The following is an 18,504-nucleotide window of genomic DNA, read 5'->3' as shown; positions in this document are numbered from 1 at the left end:
GTGTGGGCAGCTGAGTGAGACGGCAGGCAATCCAGGTGCCCACAGAGAAGAGGGGCCCTGGGGGGGCGAGGGGGAAGAAGGGGCCAGAAAGCCTGCCACAGGCCAGGGCTTCGTGCGTTATCTCTGCTTATCTCTCTTTATGTGCACAAATAGCAGTGATGGGCCAAGGTCCTGTTTTTACAGCCAAAGGGGACTTGTGGCCATGCAGTGGGAACGGAGAGAAAGGGCCAACTCCCTGAGAAATGAAAGAATCCAGTGCCAGATGGGATGAAAGAAAAGGAAGGGCCAAGGACGACTTGTTAGGGAGAGGCAAGAGCAGCATTCCCTCAGGCCCCCCACCCCCATTCCTAGAAGAATGGAGACTGGGGAGGGAGCAGGCTTCTGGCAGGAGATGAGGAATTTGCTTTTGGACACGTGATTGAGATATGGCAGGACACCTGTCCTTGGGTCAGAACACAGGACTAGAGGGACATGAAGAGGGAGGGGCCCCAGGTGTCTGGCTTGGAGGGTTGGACCTGAGAGTCAGCTCAGAATAGTGGATGTGGAATCTAAGAGAACAGGCGAGATTTCAAGAGGGGGAGGTGGAAGCACGAAGAAGGGGAGCAGAGGGCCTTGGAGGGGCTGTAATGGGCCCTGAAAATCACATTTGGAGCCTAGTGGGCAATCCTTTTGGAGAAGTCTCATTTTCTACTGTAGGTCCTCTTTGGCCCCCTGGAAGCCATTGCTTCACACGTACGCTCAAGGAGGGTCACTGGAAAGCTCTCAGAGCTAGGATGGCTCCCTCACTCCAGATGGGATTGCTCAGGGATCCCACCCCTCGCAATGCCCCTGGACCCGGGCAGCCAGCAGGGCTCCCAGCAGCAGGCTGTTGGGGGGCTCCTGCTCTGGCAGAGAGCCCAGCGATTCATTCCTTTTGCTTTCCCCACTTCTGATGGCAGCCTTGAGTAGCCTGGAGTCAGTTGTTGATGAGAACATCATTCTACTCTGCCTGTGCCAGCTTCTTTGAGCCTGAGACATCTATCATCCCGTGGTAATCCAGCTCCCTAGGTTTGGTGCAGACAGGTGATGGCTGAGGCTGGGCTGGGCAGACCCAGCCCGGGGCACGCTGGTCACCACTCCACAAAATGAGTCATGTCTCTGCTCCCTCTGCCCCTTGCAACTTGAATGCAAATATCCGCACCCCCCCCTCCCCAATCCTATCATTGTGGATTTTTTTTTTTTTTTTTTTTAAGAAATCCCATACTGAAAAGGACGTTTGTCCTCTCTCCTATTTAAATTGCTTTCTATGGGTTAGGGAGACCAGGCCATCGATTTTCTTCTAGAGAGCAGAGCGAACCCTGTGAAGATTTTGGCTAATTAACTTTTGGAGAGGCGCTGCTTGAATTTCTCAAGGAGGTTGAAGTCTCTTCTCTCCTCCCCGATCTTGAAAAAGGTTTTAAACTTTTGTGTTCAAATCTCTGCCAACGCCTGGGCTGTTTCAGGTGACTTCCCTGGAGACAGTGGTAGCGAAGGTGTCGGATGTCACAGTTTTGCAGCTTCCATCTTTAATACAGTGGCTTCAGTTCCCAGAAAGTCTTTTCTGTTTATATAAGAGAGGTATCATTCATACAAGGATTACATTTAAAAATACACATTTCCCCCCGCATGCCTGTTACTAATAACATTGCATGTTATGAAAGTGGAAAGTATTTAAGATGAAATTAATTTTCACCCAGCGTGTCATTTTGTTTGACATTCTCGTTCCATTCGGCGTGGGGCACGGACGCGGCCAACCTCACTTTTTATTTTCAGCAAGCTCACTTTCTTGGTCCTCTCCTTTGGATTGAAACTGTTGGAAGTGAGTTACGAGCATATCAGGAAAAGTCTGATTTGAGATCCTCCTGTAGATTTCCTTCGTGTTGGTTTCCAGAGTTTGTTGTGAAAATGGAAACCTTCTCTCCCATCGATGACTTTTAGTGTACAATTTCCTTTTCTTTCTTTCTTTCTTTTTTTTTGATGGGTTCTCTTTCAACAGAATTTCTGGAGTTGGAATAGTTAACATCTTTTTTGGCAGTCTGTCAAAAGATTGTGGGAAACCAGCTAATTCTTTCTCACATCGGACATCTCCGTGTCATGTGTTCTTGTCGGTTCTTATCAACGTGGCGTGGCTGGTCACTGTTCGGTGGAGGGACGCTGGAGCACCCAGGACACCCTGGACAGGCTGTGTCATCTCGCCTGGGCTGAGCTGCCCGGGAAGTTCTATTACACTGAGCTACATCGCTTCAGCAGAAGGAGACGTTGAAGCTGGTGGGACACAGATGTGAACACTGTAGGAAATGGTTCTGTATTTTTGATCAATCTTATGATCCTTGTTACCAACTTTGATTACATCAGCGTATGTGCTGTTCTGTTTTATAGCATTTTAAGGGGCTCTCATCCCCCCTCCCCAATTCATTTCCAGCTGTGTGACTATTATCATTTGATTACAGCTTGGTTTTGCAACTACACGGACACTTTCTGAGCTCCTATGTCTCTACCTTCCTTGTGAAAATGAAGAAGTTCAGAGGTGAAAAAGGAGCAAAGGGCTTTTTTGTTTTTAAAGAGGCACGTCAACAAGTAATTTCCAAAAGATGCCTCCAAAGCTCCAATGACTGTATCCTCCCAGAATAAGAAATTTCCATTAAACTCTGGTAGACTGTGGCCCACTGACTTTTTTTTAAGAGTATAGAAAAATCTATTTAAAATTGTGCTTACTTCATTCTTCTAAATATTTTGGTTAAGAAATATATTATTTTTAACTTAGAGACTTTCCCTCCCTGATTTTGGCTTCTGCAAATCTACATAGAACAAAAACAAAGGGACATTTATATTGTCGCTTGGAAATGAACTACTTGGATCTCCCTTTTGGCCCTGTGATCCCTGCAGCTCCTGCCCTTCCTCCTTCCTCCTCTCCCTCCCCACTAAGAAGCTCAAGTTCATCTGGTAGAGGTAATGTTATTACATTTGTATTTCCTTGAGCCATTTATTAGCATCCAAGGTGCCTCTCTTTTATTTGTTAGGTATTTGATCTCATTGATTATTTTTATGCTTTACATTTGATCAGTTTTACCAATGTTATATTTTTGGTCTTTGAAAAGGATACTGTCTGAAAGTAGTAGCATCACCACATATCCAAGGAGACCAGAGATTCAGGAACATAAAATTTAGGATGCTCAATCAGATCACTGCTCCAGCAAACCAGGAAGGTCTTTCTATTTGTGTTTTAAACCTCGGGAATTGAATTATTTTGAGTTCAAAATTCAAGTAGTAGTCTTACTTTAAATGCTTCTTTTATTGTCCATCAGAAAGTCATTTTTCTTTAAGTGTGTGGTTTTGAAGAGCGGTACATGCCCCTCTTCACCTCCTTTTCCCTATAATAGCACTTTCAGGGGATATTTCCTCTATCCGTTTAGTCTTTGTTTATATGGAGTGTTTATCTTCTATTGTCATGGAAATCTGTGCATGTATGCTGGTGATTGGGGTTCATTCTAGAGAGCCTTTGCTGGCAATCATGGAGAACAAAGTGTGGCTAATGGGGGAGGTTGATGAGGGGGCTCTAGAAGCCTGATCTAGAAGTAGATCCTGTGCAGAAGGTTGTTCCAGAACTACCTCTATTCTAGATTGGGACCCCATGCTTCCTAGAACAGAGACTTGTCACTTTTCCTGGTGGCTTATTCTTGGGGCCCTAGGCTCTTTGTTAAAGGGGTTTCTAAGTTCTCTGGTGGATTAGGTATAGGAAGTAGAACCTGGTCCACCCTGACATTGAGTTGGATTCTACCCCTTGGCAAGGCTCTTGGTACTCATTGCCTTGGTCTTCATAGCTGCAAAATCTTCCCAGGGAGGTGGGTGGGTGACATCAGTTTCCCTTTCAGGGTGTGCTCAGTTTTCCCTGGCCTCATTCTTCTCCTCTCTGTCTCCCGGCAGGCTTGGGGACCAATTCTACAAGGAAGCCATTGAACACTGTCGGAGTTATAACTCCCGGCTGTGTGCAGAGCGCAGCGTGCGTCTCCCTTTCCTGGACTCGCAGACCGGGGTGGCCCAGAACAACTGCTACATCTGGATGGAGAAGAGGCACCGAGGCCCAGGTGAGCCATGCCACCTCTGGGATGTGCGCATGTCCAGGCTGTCTCTTTGGATGCAGGAGGACCAGGGCTTGTCTGGGAATCCCTGCAGGGTTGCTGGTGGTAGGGCAAGCTGTACAGGGGCCTGGGATACTTTTAAGAAACTCAACTACTTTTATAGCTCTTGGCAGGTATTCCAAGGATGGTGTGGGGCATTGAAGCCACATTGACTGGGGAGGGGCAGAGTGAAAGAACTCAAGATGTTTAGCCCAGAAAAGGGAAGACTGAGGATAGCTATCTTCATCTTTTCCCCTTGTGTGTTGGTGTAGCTTAGCGCTTATAAGCTGGAAATCCACAGTCAGATCTGAGTTGGAGTCTTAGCCTTGTCACTAGATCTTTCTCCTTTGGGTTTTTCATCTGTAAAATGGGGATAATAATGGTGTTTACCTCAGGATTTTGTCAGGATTAAATGAAAATATTCATAAAAATCTCATAGCATGAATTTAGCACATAGTAAGTATGTGCTCCAAAAATGCTGGCTATTATTATTGATATTATTGTTATTACCACGACTAGTCTTCTAGGCTCCAGAGAACAGAATAAAGACCAATGGGTGGAGATTAGTGAGGCAACAATAGGAATGCAGTTTTCTGGCTCTATATGGGTATGTTTAAAAAACTTTTTATTATGAAATTATTATTATGAAATTTCAAACCCATACAAAAGTGGAAAGAATAGTCAAATGAATCTCCATGTATTGATCACCCAGCCTCGACCATGATCAGCTCATAGCCAATCTGTTTTATTTATACTCACCTCCCACTTTCCTCCTTGACTACAGGTTATTTTGAAGCAAATCCAAGATGCGTATTATTTCATCTGTAAATGTTTCAGTAGGTGTCTCTAAGTGATAATGACTTAAACAAACCGACCAACCCACAATAGCTGTCAAAGCCCAAAGTTAACAGTAAGACTTTAACATCATCCCATATTTGTTCAACGTTAATTTCCGCCTGTAGTTTAAATCAGGACCTAAATAGGATCCCTACATTGCAATTGTTGGCATGTCTCTAGTCTCTCTCTCTCCCTCTTTCTCTCTCTCCCCCTTGCATGTTATTTGTGTGGGTTGTTTACACTGTAAGGTTTCCCAGGGTCTGGATTCTGACTGCATCCCCATGGTCATATTCCTGTGAATTGGTAGTTAGGTCTAGAGACTTGCGAAGATTCAGGTTCAATTTTGGGGGCAAGAACAATTCCTAAGTGGTGGTGTGTACTTCCATCAGGAGGCTCACGTGGTCTTGTTATCTCTCTTTTACTGATGTTAGCAGCCCTTGATGATAATTGCCTAGATCCGTTATTCCATTAAGGGCCACAAATAGGTGACATTCGATTTGAGGCTGTCGTTATGTCTCCATTTATTAGCTCTACAACGTCTATAGAGAGAAACATCTCATTAAAATTTTGGTCGTTGTGAGGTACAGATCACCTATGAAAGGCAGGATAAATGATTTTCTCCTTTTTTCACCAGTTTTCAAAATAATGAGTTGGTTCCCTAGTATTCTCTAAAGGAATCAATGAAGTTATTTTTTTTAAGTACCATCGTGAGTTCTCAGATTTAAACATATTGGATACATTTTAATCCACCACAGCTGTTGTGTTTATTGATGCTTGACATGTCCCATCTTTGGCCAGTAGGGGTTTCAGCCAGTGCCAGGGCTTTTGAAACAACTCCAGTAGTTTTTGACAGCTTCCTTGCTATCTTACTATCAGGACAAATGCTTCCGGCCCATCATGTACACTTCCTGCCCCAGACCTGGAATCGGCTGTTTCTTTAAGACACCTTGTTTTATTTTTGTGGGAAGTGTCGTTTAGAGACCACAATCTCGTGGCGCTCATTGCTTCTGGGTTGGTCATTGTTTCTAGGACGTTTCAGGGAGCAGAGCTAAGAAATATGATTCCTTTTTTTTTTTCTTTTTAAGAAAAAATACATTATGAAATTAGACTGATATTTCCCATTCAGTTCAGTTTTACATAGTTTTTACTTAATCTTAATTCTTTTTTTTCTTTTTTAAACGTCCATCAGTAGAGCACTTTTTTTGGGTACGCTTTTTGGTGAGGAAGATTGGCCCTGAGCTAGCATCTGTTGCCAATCTTCCTCTTTCTTTTTTTTCCTTCCTGAAGCCCCAGTATATAGTTGTATATCCTAGGTGTAAGTCATTCCATTTCTTCTATGTGGGATGCCACCACAGCATGTCTTGATGAGCAGTGTGTGTGTCTGTGCCCAGAATCCAAACCTGTGAACCCCAGGCTGCTGAAGTGGAGTGTGGGAACTTAACCGCTCGGCCACGGGGCCAGCCCCCAACAATCTTAATTTGTATCTCTTTTCTCCCAAACCAAAAAAATCCTGGCTCTTAATGACGCTAAAATGTTTACTTATTTACTATATCCCACAATACCTACACAACAGTTCAGAATAAAATGAGACTACCAACAATAAGATGGCTGAAAATGGCTTAAGACTTTTTTCTTTTTTTGCAATTCTTTTTGTCCTTAGACTATTTCCTATTAAGGATGTAGCATCAAATCACTGTCTGTTATGGTCACTTGAAATAGTTCCTCTGTTTGGTTGTGCTGCTAACTCAGTTAACATACTTGGATTTATTTGTTTCATTTCGCTTTCACTTATTAGGTATTGCTTTTTCTTTCCTTTTTGAATTTCATATAATTTCTTTGTCTTTTTTAGTTAACTTTTAATTTTGAAATAATTACAGATCTACAGGAAATTGCAAACATTATAGAGAGATTCCCTATACCTTTCACCCAATTTCCCCCAACGGATACATCTGATGTGACTATAATACAATATCAAAACCAGAAAATTGACATTGGTAAAATGTGTGTGCGTAGTTCTGTCCCATTTTATCACGTGTAGATTTGTGGAACCACCACTGAATCAAGATACCACAAAGATCTTCCTCATACTACACCTTTATAATTGCATGTACTTCTCCCTTTCATCGTTTAAATCCTTTTTCCCTCCCCATTTATAATATAATGTCTTAAACACTTCCTCTACATTGAAAACCACATCAGACACTATTATAATTTTGCTTTCAACCATCAAACATAATTTAAAAAACTTGAGAATTCTGTATTGTATTTCCTTACTTTCTCGTTGTTCTTTCTTCCCTCCTGATGTTCCAAGGTTCCTTCTTTTATAATTCCTTTCTGATTAAGCACTTTCTTTAGCCATTCTTTTAAAGTAGGTCTACTGGTCACATCGTCTCTTAGTGTCCCTTCATCTGAGAATGCCTTGATTTTTCCCTCATTCCTGAAGGATATTTTTGCTGGATATAAAATTCTGGGTTGACAGTCCTTTTATTTTAGCACTTGAAAAATGTTTTGCCACTTCCTTTTGGCCTCCAGGGTTTGTGATGAGAAATATACTGTCATTTAAATTGTTTCCATTCATAAGTGAGGTGTCATTTCTCTCTCACTGCTTTCAAGATTTTTTTCTTTGTCTTCAGTTTTCAAAATATTGATTTTGATATGTCTTGATGTGGATTTCTTTGAGTTTATTCTTTTTGGAATTCACTCATCTTGAATCTGTAGGTTTATGTCTTTTGCCAAATTTGGGAAAATTTCAGCTATTTTTTGGAATACATTTTGAACTCCTGCTCTCTTTCCCCTCTCCTTCTGGGATTCTGCTGACACAAATATTAGATCTTTTCTTATAGTCCCACAGTTCCCCCAGGCTCTGTTCATTTTTTTTAGTCTCTTTTCTGTCTGTTGCTCAGATTGGGTGATTTCTATTATTCTGTCTTCAAGTTCACTACTTCTTTCTTCTGTACTCTGCATTCTGCTGTTGAGCCCATCCACTGAGGTTTTGCATGAGTGTGTGTGTGTGCATATGTGCACTTCAGTTCAAAAATTTCTATGTGGTTCTTCTTTATAGCTTATATTTCTTTACTGAGACTTCATATTTATTTGTTTGTTTCAAGTGTTCATAGTTGTTTGTTGAAAGATTTTTATGATGGCTACTTTAAAATCCTTGTCAGATAATTGTAACATTTGTGTCATTTCTGTGTTAGTATCCATTGTCTTTTCTCATTCAAGTTGAGATTTTCCTTGTTCTTTGTATGAATGACTTTGATTGAATCCTGGACATTTTGGTCATAACGTTATGAGACTCTACATGTTATTTAAACCTTCTGTTTTCACAGACCTCCTTTGATACTGTGGGGAGGAGGGGTGTGCCCCTCGTTACTGTCAGATGGGTGTGGAGGTCCAGGTTCCCCACTCAGCCTCTGTTGACACCCTGGCAGGGGGGAGCACCTCTTTATTTCTGGGTTGGGGTGGGAGGTCAGCCGCCCCCTAAGTCTCCACCAATACCACCCTAGCTGGGAGAAGGAAGGATGCCTCATCATTAGTCCCCAGGTGGCCTCCACTGACACCATGGGATGTCAGCTTCTCATGCAGCCTTCTCTGATGCCAATCCAGCAAGAACATTGAGAGTGCGCTGCTAGGCTGCCCTTTTCCTGGTCTTTGGCTGGAGATTGCAGGATTTTCTTGGAGCTTTTTTTAGCTTACATTTGTTGGTGTTTCTGGGTTATCAGCTTCCCCAGAACCCAGTTTGGGATATATAAGGCAAAAAATGAATACCCAGGGAACTTACCATCTTGTTGTACCTTGGGTCCAAAAGTCCCTAGCTGGTCTGCCTTGTTCTCTTTACCTTTCAGTATCTTATTTTTGTTGTGTAAGCAATGTCTGGGAGTTTTAGTTGTTCTTAGAGGGAGGAATATTGGAGAATATATCTACTCCATCTTTCCAGAAGCAGAAGTCCCTGGTTTGCTTTCTCATTAAAAAAAAAATTAGCAGCTTTATTGAAGTATGATCAACATACAATAAAGTGCACATATTTAACACGTACAGTTTAAGTTTTGACTCGTATATACCATCACCAGAATCAAAATAATGAACATATCCATGATGCCCATAAATGTCCTTATGTCCCTTGTAATCCCTCCCTCCTGCCCTTCCCCCTGCCTTTGTCTTTCATCGCTCCCTCCCCACAGGCAACCACTGATTTGCTTTCTGTATTAGAATCATGTGATATGTTCTCTTTTCTTTGGTGGCAGTTGGGGGTGGGTGGGGGGTCTGAATTCTTTTACTCTACATAATTATTTTGAGATCATGCATGTTCTAGCATGCATAAATAATTCATTCCTTCTTATGCTGTGTAGTATGCCATTGTATGGCCATATCACAGTTTGTTTATCCATTCATGTGTTAAAGGACATTTGGATTTGTTTCCAGTTGTTGGCTATTATAGATATAGCTGCTATGAACATTGTGTACTAACTAGTCTTTGTATGGACATTGAAATTTTGCATTCACTCCAGCAATATACAAGAGTTTCAGTTTCTCCATATTCTCACCAACACTTGATGTGGTCAGTTTTTAAAGTTTTATCCATTCTGATAGTTACATAGTGGTATCTTGTGGTTTTAATTTACATTTCCCTAATTGATAATGATGTTGAGGGGCCAGCTTGGTGGCATAGTGGTTAAGTTCACACGCTCTGCTTCAGTGGCCTAGGGTTTGCGGGTTTGGATCCCAGGCGTGGACCTACACATCGCTCATCAAGCCATGCTGTGGCAGCATCCCACATACAAAAAATAGAGGAAGATTGGCACAGATGTTAGCTCAGGGACAATCTTCCTCAAGCAAAAAAGGAAGATTGGCAAAAGATGTTAGCTCAGGGCCAATCTTCCTCACACACACACACACACACACACGATGTTGAGCAGGTTTGTATGTGCTTATTTGCCATCCATGTACGTTCCTTTGGTAAGGTGTTCAAATGTTTTGTTCATTTTAAAATTGGGTTGCTTCTTTTTTTATTATTAAGTTTTGATAGTTCTTTATAAATTCTAGGTACAAGACCTTTATCTGATATATGCTTTGCAAATATTTTCTCCCAGTCTGTGACTTGCATTTTCATTATCTTAACAGTATCCCTCAAACAACAGACATTTAAAATTTTGATTGTCTAATTTATCAATTTGTCATTTTATGAATTGTGATTTTGTTGTTGTATCTAAGAAACTGTTGCTTAGCCCAGGTTAAGGTTTTCTCTTATTTTTTTTCCCTAAAAGTTTTATAATTATAGATCTTATATTTAGGTCTATGATCCATTTTGAACTAATCTTTTAATATGGTGCAAGGTATGGATTAAAGTTTAATTTTTTGCAGATAAATATCTAATTGTTCTAGTATAATTTGTCGAAAAGACTAGCCTTTCTGTACTGAATTGCCTTTGTACCTTTGTCAAAACTTAGATGTCCACATGTATGTGGGTCTCTTTCTGGACTCTCAATTCTGTTTCATTGATTTATGTGTCTATCTTTACACTAATATCTCACTGTCGTGATTATTATAGTTTTATTATGTATCTTGAAATCAAATAATGTTGGCTCTCCAAATTTGTCCTTCCTCTTCTCAGTTATTTTGGCTATTCTAGGTCCTTTGCACTTCCATATTAATTTTACAGTCAGTTTGTCAATTTCTATAAAAAATCTGCTGAGATAGTGATTGGGATTGTGTGGAATCTACAGATCAATTTGGGGAAAATTGATAGTTCTCAATATTGAGTCTTCCAACCCACAAATATAACATATCTCCCCATTTACTAGTGTCTTTAATTATTCTTATCAATAATTTTTAGTTTTCGGTGTACAAGTCTTTCACATTTTTTGTCAAATTTATCTCTAAGTACTTAAAATTTTTGATACTATTGTAAATGAATTTTTAAATATTTAAATTTCTGATTTTTCTTTGTGAGTATACAGAAATGCAACTAGTTTTGTATATTTATCTTGTATCCTGAAACCTTGCTGTACTCCTTTATTAGTTCTAGTAGCTTTCTATAGATTCCATAGAAATTTCTACATAGTTGATTACGTTGTTAGTGAATTAAGAAAACCTTTCAATACGGATCAATTTTATTTCTTTACTTGTCTATTGCACTGGCTAGGATGTTCAGTACAATAGTAAGTAAAAATAGTGAGAGTGGATATCCTGTATTGTTTCTGATCTTAAGGTGAAAGTGTTCATTCTTTCATTATTAAGTATGATGTTAGCTGTAGGTTTTTTGTAGTTGTTCTTTGTCAGATTGAGGATGCTCCTATTTCTAGTTTGAGAGTTTTAAATCAGGAATGGGTGTTGCATTTTGTCAAGTGACTTTTCTAAGTCTATTGAGATGATCGTGTGATTTTTCTTTTGTGGTTTGTTAATGTGATGAGTTACACTGACAGTTTGTGTGTGTGTGTGTGTGTGTGTGTGTGTGTGTGTGTGTGTGAGGAAGATTGGCCCTGAGCCAACATCTGTTGTCAATCTTCCTCTTTTTGCTTGAGGAAGTCTGTTGCTGAGCTAACATCTGTGACAGTCCTCCTTTATTTTGTATGTGGGTCACCGCCACAGCATGGCTGGATGAGCAGTGTGTAGGTCTGCACCTGGGGTCCTAACCTGAGAACCATGGGCTGCTGAAGCAGAGCACATGAACTTAACCACTACACCACCAGGCTGGCCCTACATTGATTGATTTTTGAATGCTAAACTAACATTACATTCCTAGGATAAACCCTACTTTGTCATGATGTATTACTCTTTTTAAAAATCATCAGGTTCACTTTGCAAACATTTTATTAGAGTTTTTACATCTATGTTTATGAGAGACATTGGTCTACAGTTCTCTTCTGTCTATCTGGTTTGGGTATCAGGGTGATGCTTCATATGATGAATTGGGAAGTATTCCTTCCTTTTCAGTTTCCTAGAAGAGTTTACATAGAATTTATATTTCTTCCTTAAATGTTTTGAGCACTTATCAGTGAATCCACCTGGGCCTGGCAATTTCTTTGTGGGAATGTTTTTCTTTTGTTTGTTTTTGTTTTTTATAAAGATTGGCACCTAGGCTAACAACTGTTGCCAATCTATTTTTTTTTTTTTCTGCTTTATCTCCCCAAACTCATCCTGTACACAGTTGTATATCTTAGTTGCAGGTCCTTCTAGTTGTGGGATGTGGGACGCCACCTCAACATGGCCTGATAAGCAGTGCCACGTCCACGCTCAGGATCCAAACCCTGGGCCGCCACAGCAGAGCGCGCGAACTTAACCACTCAGCCACGGAGCCGGTCCTGTGGGAATGTTTTTAACTAGAAATTTAATTTCTTTAATAGATGTGGGGCTATCAGATTATCTATTTCATCTCAAGTGAACGGTGGGAGTTTGTGATGTACATGGAATTCTTCCATTTCCTCGAAGTTGTCAAAATTAGTTGCACAAAGTTGCCCATACTATTGCTGTGTTATCCTTTTAATATTATAGAATCTGTGGTGATATATCCTCTCTTATTCTTTATATTCATAACTTGAATTTTCATTTTTACTTGATGACTCTGACTAGAGGTTTATCAATTTCATTGATCTTCTCAAAGAAATAACTTATGGTATATTAGATTTTTTTAAATTGTTGTTTTCTGTTTTCTGTCTTATAGTTTCTGCTCTGATCTTCATTTTTTTCCCTTCTATTTACTTTTGATTTAGTTTGCTTTCCTGTTTCTTATTTCTTAATGTAGAAACTGAAGTCATTGCTTTGAGATCTTTCTTCTTTTTTGCTATAGGCATTTTAAAATATAATTTCTCACTAAATATAAATACTGCTTTAGCCTCATTTCACAGAGTTTGATATTGTGTTTTCATTTCCATTCAATTCAAAATATTTTCCAATTTCCCTTTTGATTTCTTCTTTACCCATGGGTTTTTTAGAAGTGTGCTATTTAGCTTCCAGAAATTTGGGGGGATTTTCCAAAGATATGCCTGTTATTTATTTCTAATTTAATTCCGTATGGTTAGAGAATACTTTGTTTGACTTGAATCCTTTTAAACTTACTGAGACTTGTGTTATGACCCCAGAACATCTTGGATAAATGTTCTCTTTGGTCTGGAAAAGAATGTGTATTTTCCTGTTGTTGGTTGGAATGTTCTATAAATATCAATTAAATCAAATTGGTTGATATTGTTACTGAAATATTCTACATCCTTACTGACTTTTCTATGTGTTCTATGAATTATCAAGAGAGAGTATTGAAATTTCTGACTATATCTTTGAGTTTGTCTATTTCTTCTTACAATTCCATTAATTTTTGCTTCATATATGTTGAAGCTCTGTTATTAGGTACATAAACATTTAGGATTGTTATGTCCTCTTGAAAAACTGATCCCTTTATCATTGTGTAATGACCTTCTTTATTTCTAGTAATATTCTTTATTCTGAAATCTACTTTCTCTGATAGTAACATAGCCATTCCGGCTTTCTTTTGATTAGTGTCAACATGGTGTATCTTTTTTCCATCCTTTTACTTTTAACCTATTGAGGTCTTTATGTTAAAATATTTTTTCCTTTTTGTAGACAGCCTATAGTTGCATCTTGCTTTTTAAATGTAATCTGACAATCTGTGCTTTTTAAATTGGGGTATTTAGACCACTTATGTTTAATATGATTGTTGTTATAGTTAGGTTTAAATTCATCATTTTGTTATTTGTTTCCTATTTATCCATCTGTTTGTTCCCTTTCCCTCATTTTTCTTCCCTTTTTTGGATTAATTGAATTTTTTATGATTTTATCTTATCTCCTTTGTTGGCTTATTAATTGTAACTCTTTGTTTCATTATTTTAATAATTGCTTAGTGTTTATAGTATGCGTCTTTAACTAATTACAGTTTACCTTTAAGTGATATTATATTACTTCATGAATAGTATAAGAACTTTACGATAGTATTGTGGTAAACAGAATAATGCCCTACTACCCCAAAGATGTCCACATCTTAATCTTGGAAACCTCTGACTATGCTACTTTACATGACAAAAGGGACTTTGCTGATGGGATTAAGTTAAAGACCTTGAGATGGGGGAGACTATCTTAGATCATCCAGATGGGCCCAATGTAATCATAGGGTCTTTATAAGAGGGAGGCAGAGTCAGAGCGGGAGATGTGACAGCAGAAAAAGAGGTTGAAGTGATGCAGGGGAGGATGGGGCCACAAGCCAAAGAATGCAGTGGCTTCTGGAAGCCAGAAAAGGCAGGGAAATAGATTCTGCCGATCTCCAGAAGGGATGCAACCCTGCTGACACCTTTAGCTCAGTAAGACTGATTTTGGACTTCTGACTTTTAGAACTGTAAGATAACCAATTCATGTTGTTTTAAGCCTCTCAGTTTGTGTCCGTTTGTTACAGCAGCAATAGGAAACAAATGCAAGTATACTTTTATTCTTCCTCTATTGACCTTTGTGCAATTGTTGTCATACGTTTTATTTTTACATATGGCATAAACCTCATACCACGTTTTTCATTATTTTTGTTTAGTCAATCATCTTTTAAAGAGTTTTAAATAAGAAAAACATCTTATACAATTACTCATGTACTAAACCATTTCTCATGTTTTCCATTTCTTTGTGTAGATCCATATTTAGATCTAGTATCTCTTTCCTTCCGTCTAAAAGACTTCCTTTAACATTTCTTGTAGTGTGGATCTGCTGCTGATTAATTCTTCAACTTTTGTGTGTCTGAAAATATCTTCAGTTTGCCTTAGTTTTTTAATGATATTTTTTTCTGGGTATAGGATCTAGATTAACAAGTTTTTTTTTATTCTTCTTTGTTTTTTTTTTTTTTGAGGAAGATTAGCCCTGAGCTAACTACTGCCAGTCCTCCTCTTTTTGCTAAGGAAGCCTGGCCCTGAGCTAACATCCGTGCCCATCTTCCTCTACTTTATAGGTGGGATGCCTGCCACAGCATGGCTTTCGCCAAGCGGTGCCATGTTCGCACCTGGGATCTGAACTGGGGAACCCTGGGCCACCGAGAAGCAGAACATGTGAAATTAACTGCTGTGCCACCAGGCCAGCCCCAGCAAGTTTTTTTTCTTTTAGTACTGTAGTGATGTTGAACCACTGATTTTCTTTCTTACATTGTTTCTAATGAGAAATCATCCTTATCTTTGTTCCTTTATGTACAATACGGCTCCTTTCTCTGGCTTTTAATATTTTCTATTTATCATTGTTATTGAGCAATTTTGATTATGATGTGCCTTGTTATAGTTTTCTTCATATTTCTTGTGCTTAGTTTTGTTGAGCTTCTTGGATGTGCAAGTTTATAGTTTTCATCAAGTTAGAAAAATTTCCAGCTATTATTCCTACAAATATTTTTTTCTTCCCCCTCTCCCTTTTGGGGACTCCAAATATACATATATGAGGCTGTTTGAAGTCATCCCGCAGCTCACTATGCTGTTCTTTTTAAAAAAAAATTTTCTTCTCCCCATGGGTTTCATTTTGGATAGTTTCTCTTTTAAAGATTTTTTTTTTTCCTTTTTCTCCCCACAGCCCGCTGGTACATAGTTGTATATTCTTAGTTGTGGGTCCTTCTAGTTGTGGCATGTGGGACGCCACCTCGGTGTGACTTGATGAGAGATGCCATGTCTGTGCCCAGGATTCAAACCGATGAAACACTGGGCCACCTGCAGCAGAGCACACGAACTTAACCACTCAGCCATGGGGCCGGCCCTGGATAGTTTCTATTGCTGTGTTTTTTTTTTTTTTGAGGAAGATTAGCCCTGGGCTAACTACTGCCAGTCCTCCTCTTTTTGCTGAATTGCTGTGTTTTCAAGTGTACTAATCTTTTCTTCTGCAAGGTCTAACCTGACATTAATCCTACCCAATATGTTTTTTATTTCACACATTATGGTTTTCATTTCTAGAAGTTAGATTTGAGTCCTTACAAAGATCCTGTTTTTACTTAACTTTTGAACATATAGATTGCAAATAGTAAGTATTTTAATGTTCTTGCTGCTAATTCTAACATCATTGTTAGTTCTGGGTTGGTTTCAACTGACTGATTTTTTTCCCCTCATAATAGGTCATATTTTTCAGCTTCTTTACATGCCTTGTAATTTTGAATTGGATGCTAGGCATTGTGAATTTTACCTTCCAAGGTGCTGTGTATATTTATTCCCATAACTATTCTGGAGCTTTGTTTTGGGACATTCAATTTACTTGGAAACTTATCTTTTCTTGTATTGCTTTTAAGATTTGTTAAGTGGAACTGGAGCAGTGCTTAGTCTAAGGCTAATTATTCTCCCTTACTGAGGCAAGACCCTTCTCTGTACCCTACCCAGTACTCCATGAATTGTGGGTTTTCCCCGCTTGCTGGTGTGAACAGACTATTCTCTGCCCCTTGTGCACACCAGGCACTGTTACCTCTATTTTTACCAGGTAGTTCTTTCCTCAACGTTGAGTAGTTTCTTCACAAGTATGCACTGATCAGTACTGAGCTGAATACATGAAAATGACTGTCTGTGGATCTCCACAGTTCTTTCCTGTGCAACTGCTGGGCTCCACCTGTGCTCCTCCTTCCTTTGCTATAACCTGGAAACTCTCAGGGCAATGAGCTGGGGCAATTAAGGGCCCATTGTCTTTGTTTCCTGTGTCTCAAGGATCACTATCACTGTCCTTCAATGCCTGATGTCCACTGTCTTGAAAATTTTTGTTTCATTTGTTTTCTTCTCTTCAGGTTTCAAGTGGGAGGGTAAAATCTGGTCCTTGATACTTCACCTTAGATGTTTCCTTTTTTTCTTTTTCTTTTTGAGGAATATTAACTCTGAGCTAACATCTGCTGCCAATCCTCCTCTTTTTGCTGAGGAAGGCTGGCCTTGAGCTAATATCTATGCCCATCTTCCTCTACTTTATTGGTGTGATGCCTCCTGCCACAGTGTGGCTTGATCAGCGGTTTGTAGGTCCGCACCTGGGAGCTGAACCGGCAAACCCTGGGCTGCTGAAGCAGAATGTGCAAACTTAACCACTGCACCCCCGGGTCGGCCCCGTGATGTTTCCTTTTTATTTTAATTTAATTTTACTTTATAATCATATAAAATATTTACACAGTTCTAAAGTCAAATCTATAAAGCATGGTGTATTCAGAGAGAGTCCAACTCTATCTCTTCCCCTCGTATCCTGTTCCTTTTCTCTTTCTACAGGCAACTTCCTCTTCTTTTTCATGTTGTTATTATTTTGTTTTGGTTCTCTCTGTAAGTGAGTTTTTTTTTTTTAGTTTCTTGTTTATCTTTCCACTTAGAAAAAAACCTATGTAAACAAACAACATATGTATTTATGTATGTATATATATGTGTGTATCCCCATTTGTTAGATAAATGGTAGTATGTTATGCACACTATTCTCCACCTTGCTTTTTTCGCTTAACAATATATGCCATTGCAGTGTATACTTCTCTCTCTCTCTCTCTCTCTCTCTCTGTCATTCTTTTTCTCTCTCTCTCAGCAGCTTCATAATAGTCCATTGTGTGGATATACTATTGTTTATTCAACCAGGTTCCTGTAGATGGACTTTGGATTGTTTCCAGTCTTTGTCCAGTATTAAAAATGCTACAATGAATATGTACTTTTGTATTTTTTCATGTGAATCTGTGATATAGATTCCTAGAAGATGGAATTGCTGGGTCAAAGTTCAAATACATATGCAGCTTTGCTAGAATGTGAAATTCTCCTTCATAGGGTTGTGCAATTTTGCATTCTCACCAGTGGTGGGTGAGATTGGTAGGCATCTTTCTAACAGCAGCATATTTCAACAGCACAGTAGACAACTTCGTAGAAGGATGAAGACTAGGATTATTGAAATAGAAGCTGGGGTAGAGGCTCTTGTCAGAGATTTTGGAGAGGTGATTCTTGTATCAGATAAGAGTCGGACCCAATAACTTCTAATGTACCTTCTCACATTGTAATCCTATTATTCTTAAAAAAACTTCTCACGAATTTAGAAAGTATGTCCTCATGGTTCATCTGATTTTCCATACATTTTATATGCCTTACTATAATGCTTTTATATTACCAGGATGCATTTCTCCATGAGCAATTTTAGTTGGTGATGTGATAGGAAAGGAAAAATAAATTCCACAACAATTGTCTTGATGGGGAGTGAGTGGGTGGTCTGGGGCTCTTTTCCTAATACCTTTGGTGTGAGGAGCTGCTTTCTCAAGGGTAATATCCTGGGTTTCAAGCCTGCTGTGTGTGGACCAGCAATGGGCTGGCTCAGTGGGGGGTTAGATAGGATAGTGGAGAGGTTTTGAGTGTGGGCTGTGGACTAGACTACCCTTATGGACTGTATGACCCTGTGCCATTACTTAATCACCATTAGCCTCACTGTCCTTGTCCTTTAAATGTCTCATAGGGTTGTAGTCATGATGAGATAACAGTGAGTGTGAGGCGCTAGCCTAGGATGGAGTAAGAGCCCAGTAAATGTTAGCTATTGTTACTGGGTCAGCTTTTGAGTGTGATGGGACCAGTGAGAGCTTGGGAACCCCTGGGCC

At 39.4% G+C, this 18,504-nt stretch overlaps 1 protein-coding gene across 9 annotated transcripts in view; it reads left to right on the top strand.

Moving 5' to 3' along the window:
- The window catches only part of DPF3 (double PHD fingers 3), a 252,853-nt gene that overhangs the window by 92,277 nt on the left and 142,072 nt on the right, over window positions 1–18,504 (top strand). For all 9 annotated transcript variants that reach the window (XR_011504660.1, XR_006530208.2, XR_011504658.1 and 6 more), the window contains exon 2: window positions 3,943–4,103. Coding sequence is in view for 4 of the 9 variants with exons in the window: in XM_014835753.3 (XP_014691239.1) it covers window positions 3,943–4,103 (161 nt within the window). In the remaining 5 variants the exon portion in view is untranslated. The remainder of the gene's footprint in view (window positions 1–3,942; window positions 4,104–18,504) is intronic.

This window comes from Equus asinus, chromosome 7 (assembly GCF_041296235.1).
Source record: "Equus asinus isolate D_3611 breed Donkey chromosome 7, EquAss-T2T_v2, whole genome shotgun sequence".
NCBI lineage: Eukaryota > Metazoa > Chordata > Mammalia > Perissodactyla > Equidae > Equus > Equus asinus.
This window is presented reverse-complemented; position numbering and strand designations above follow the sequence as displayed.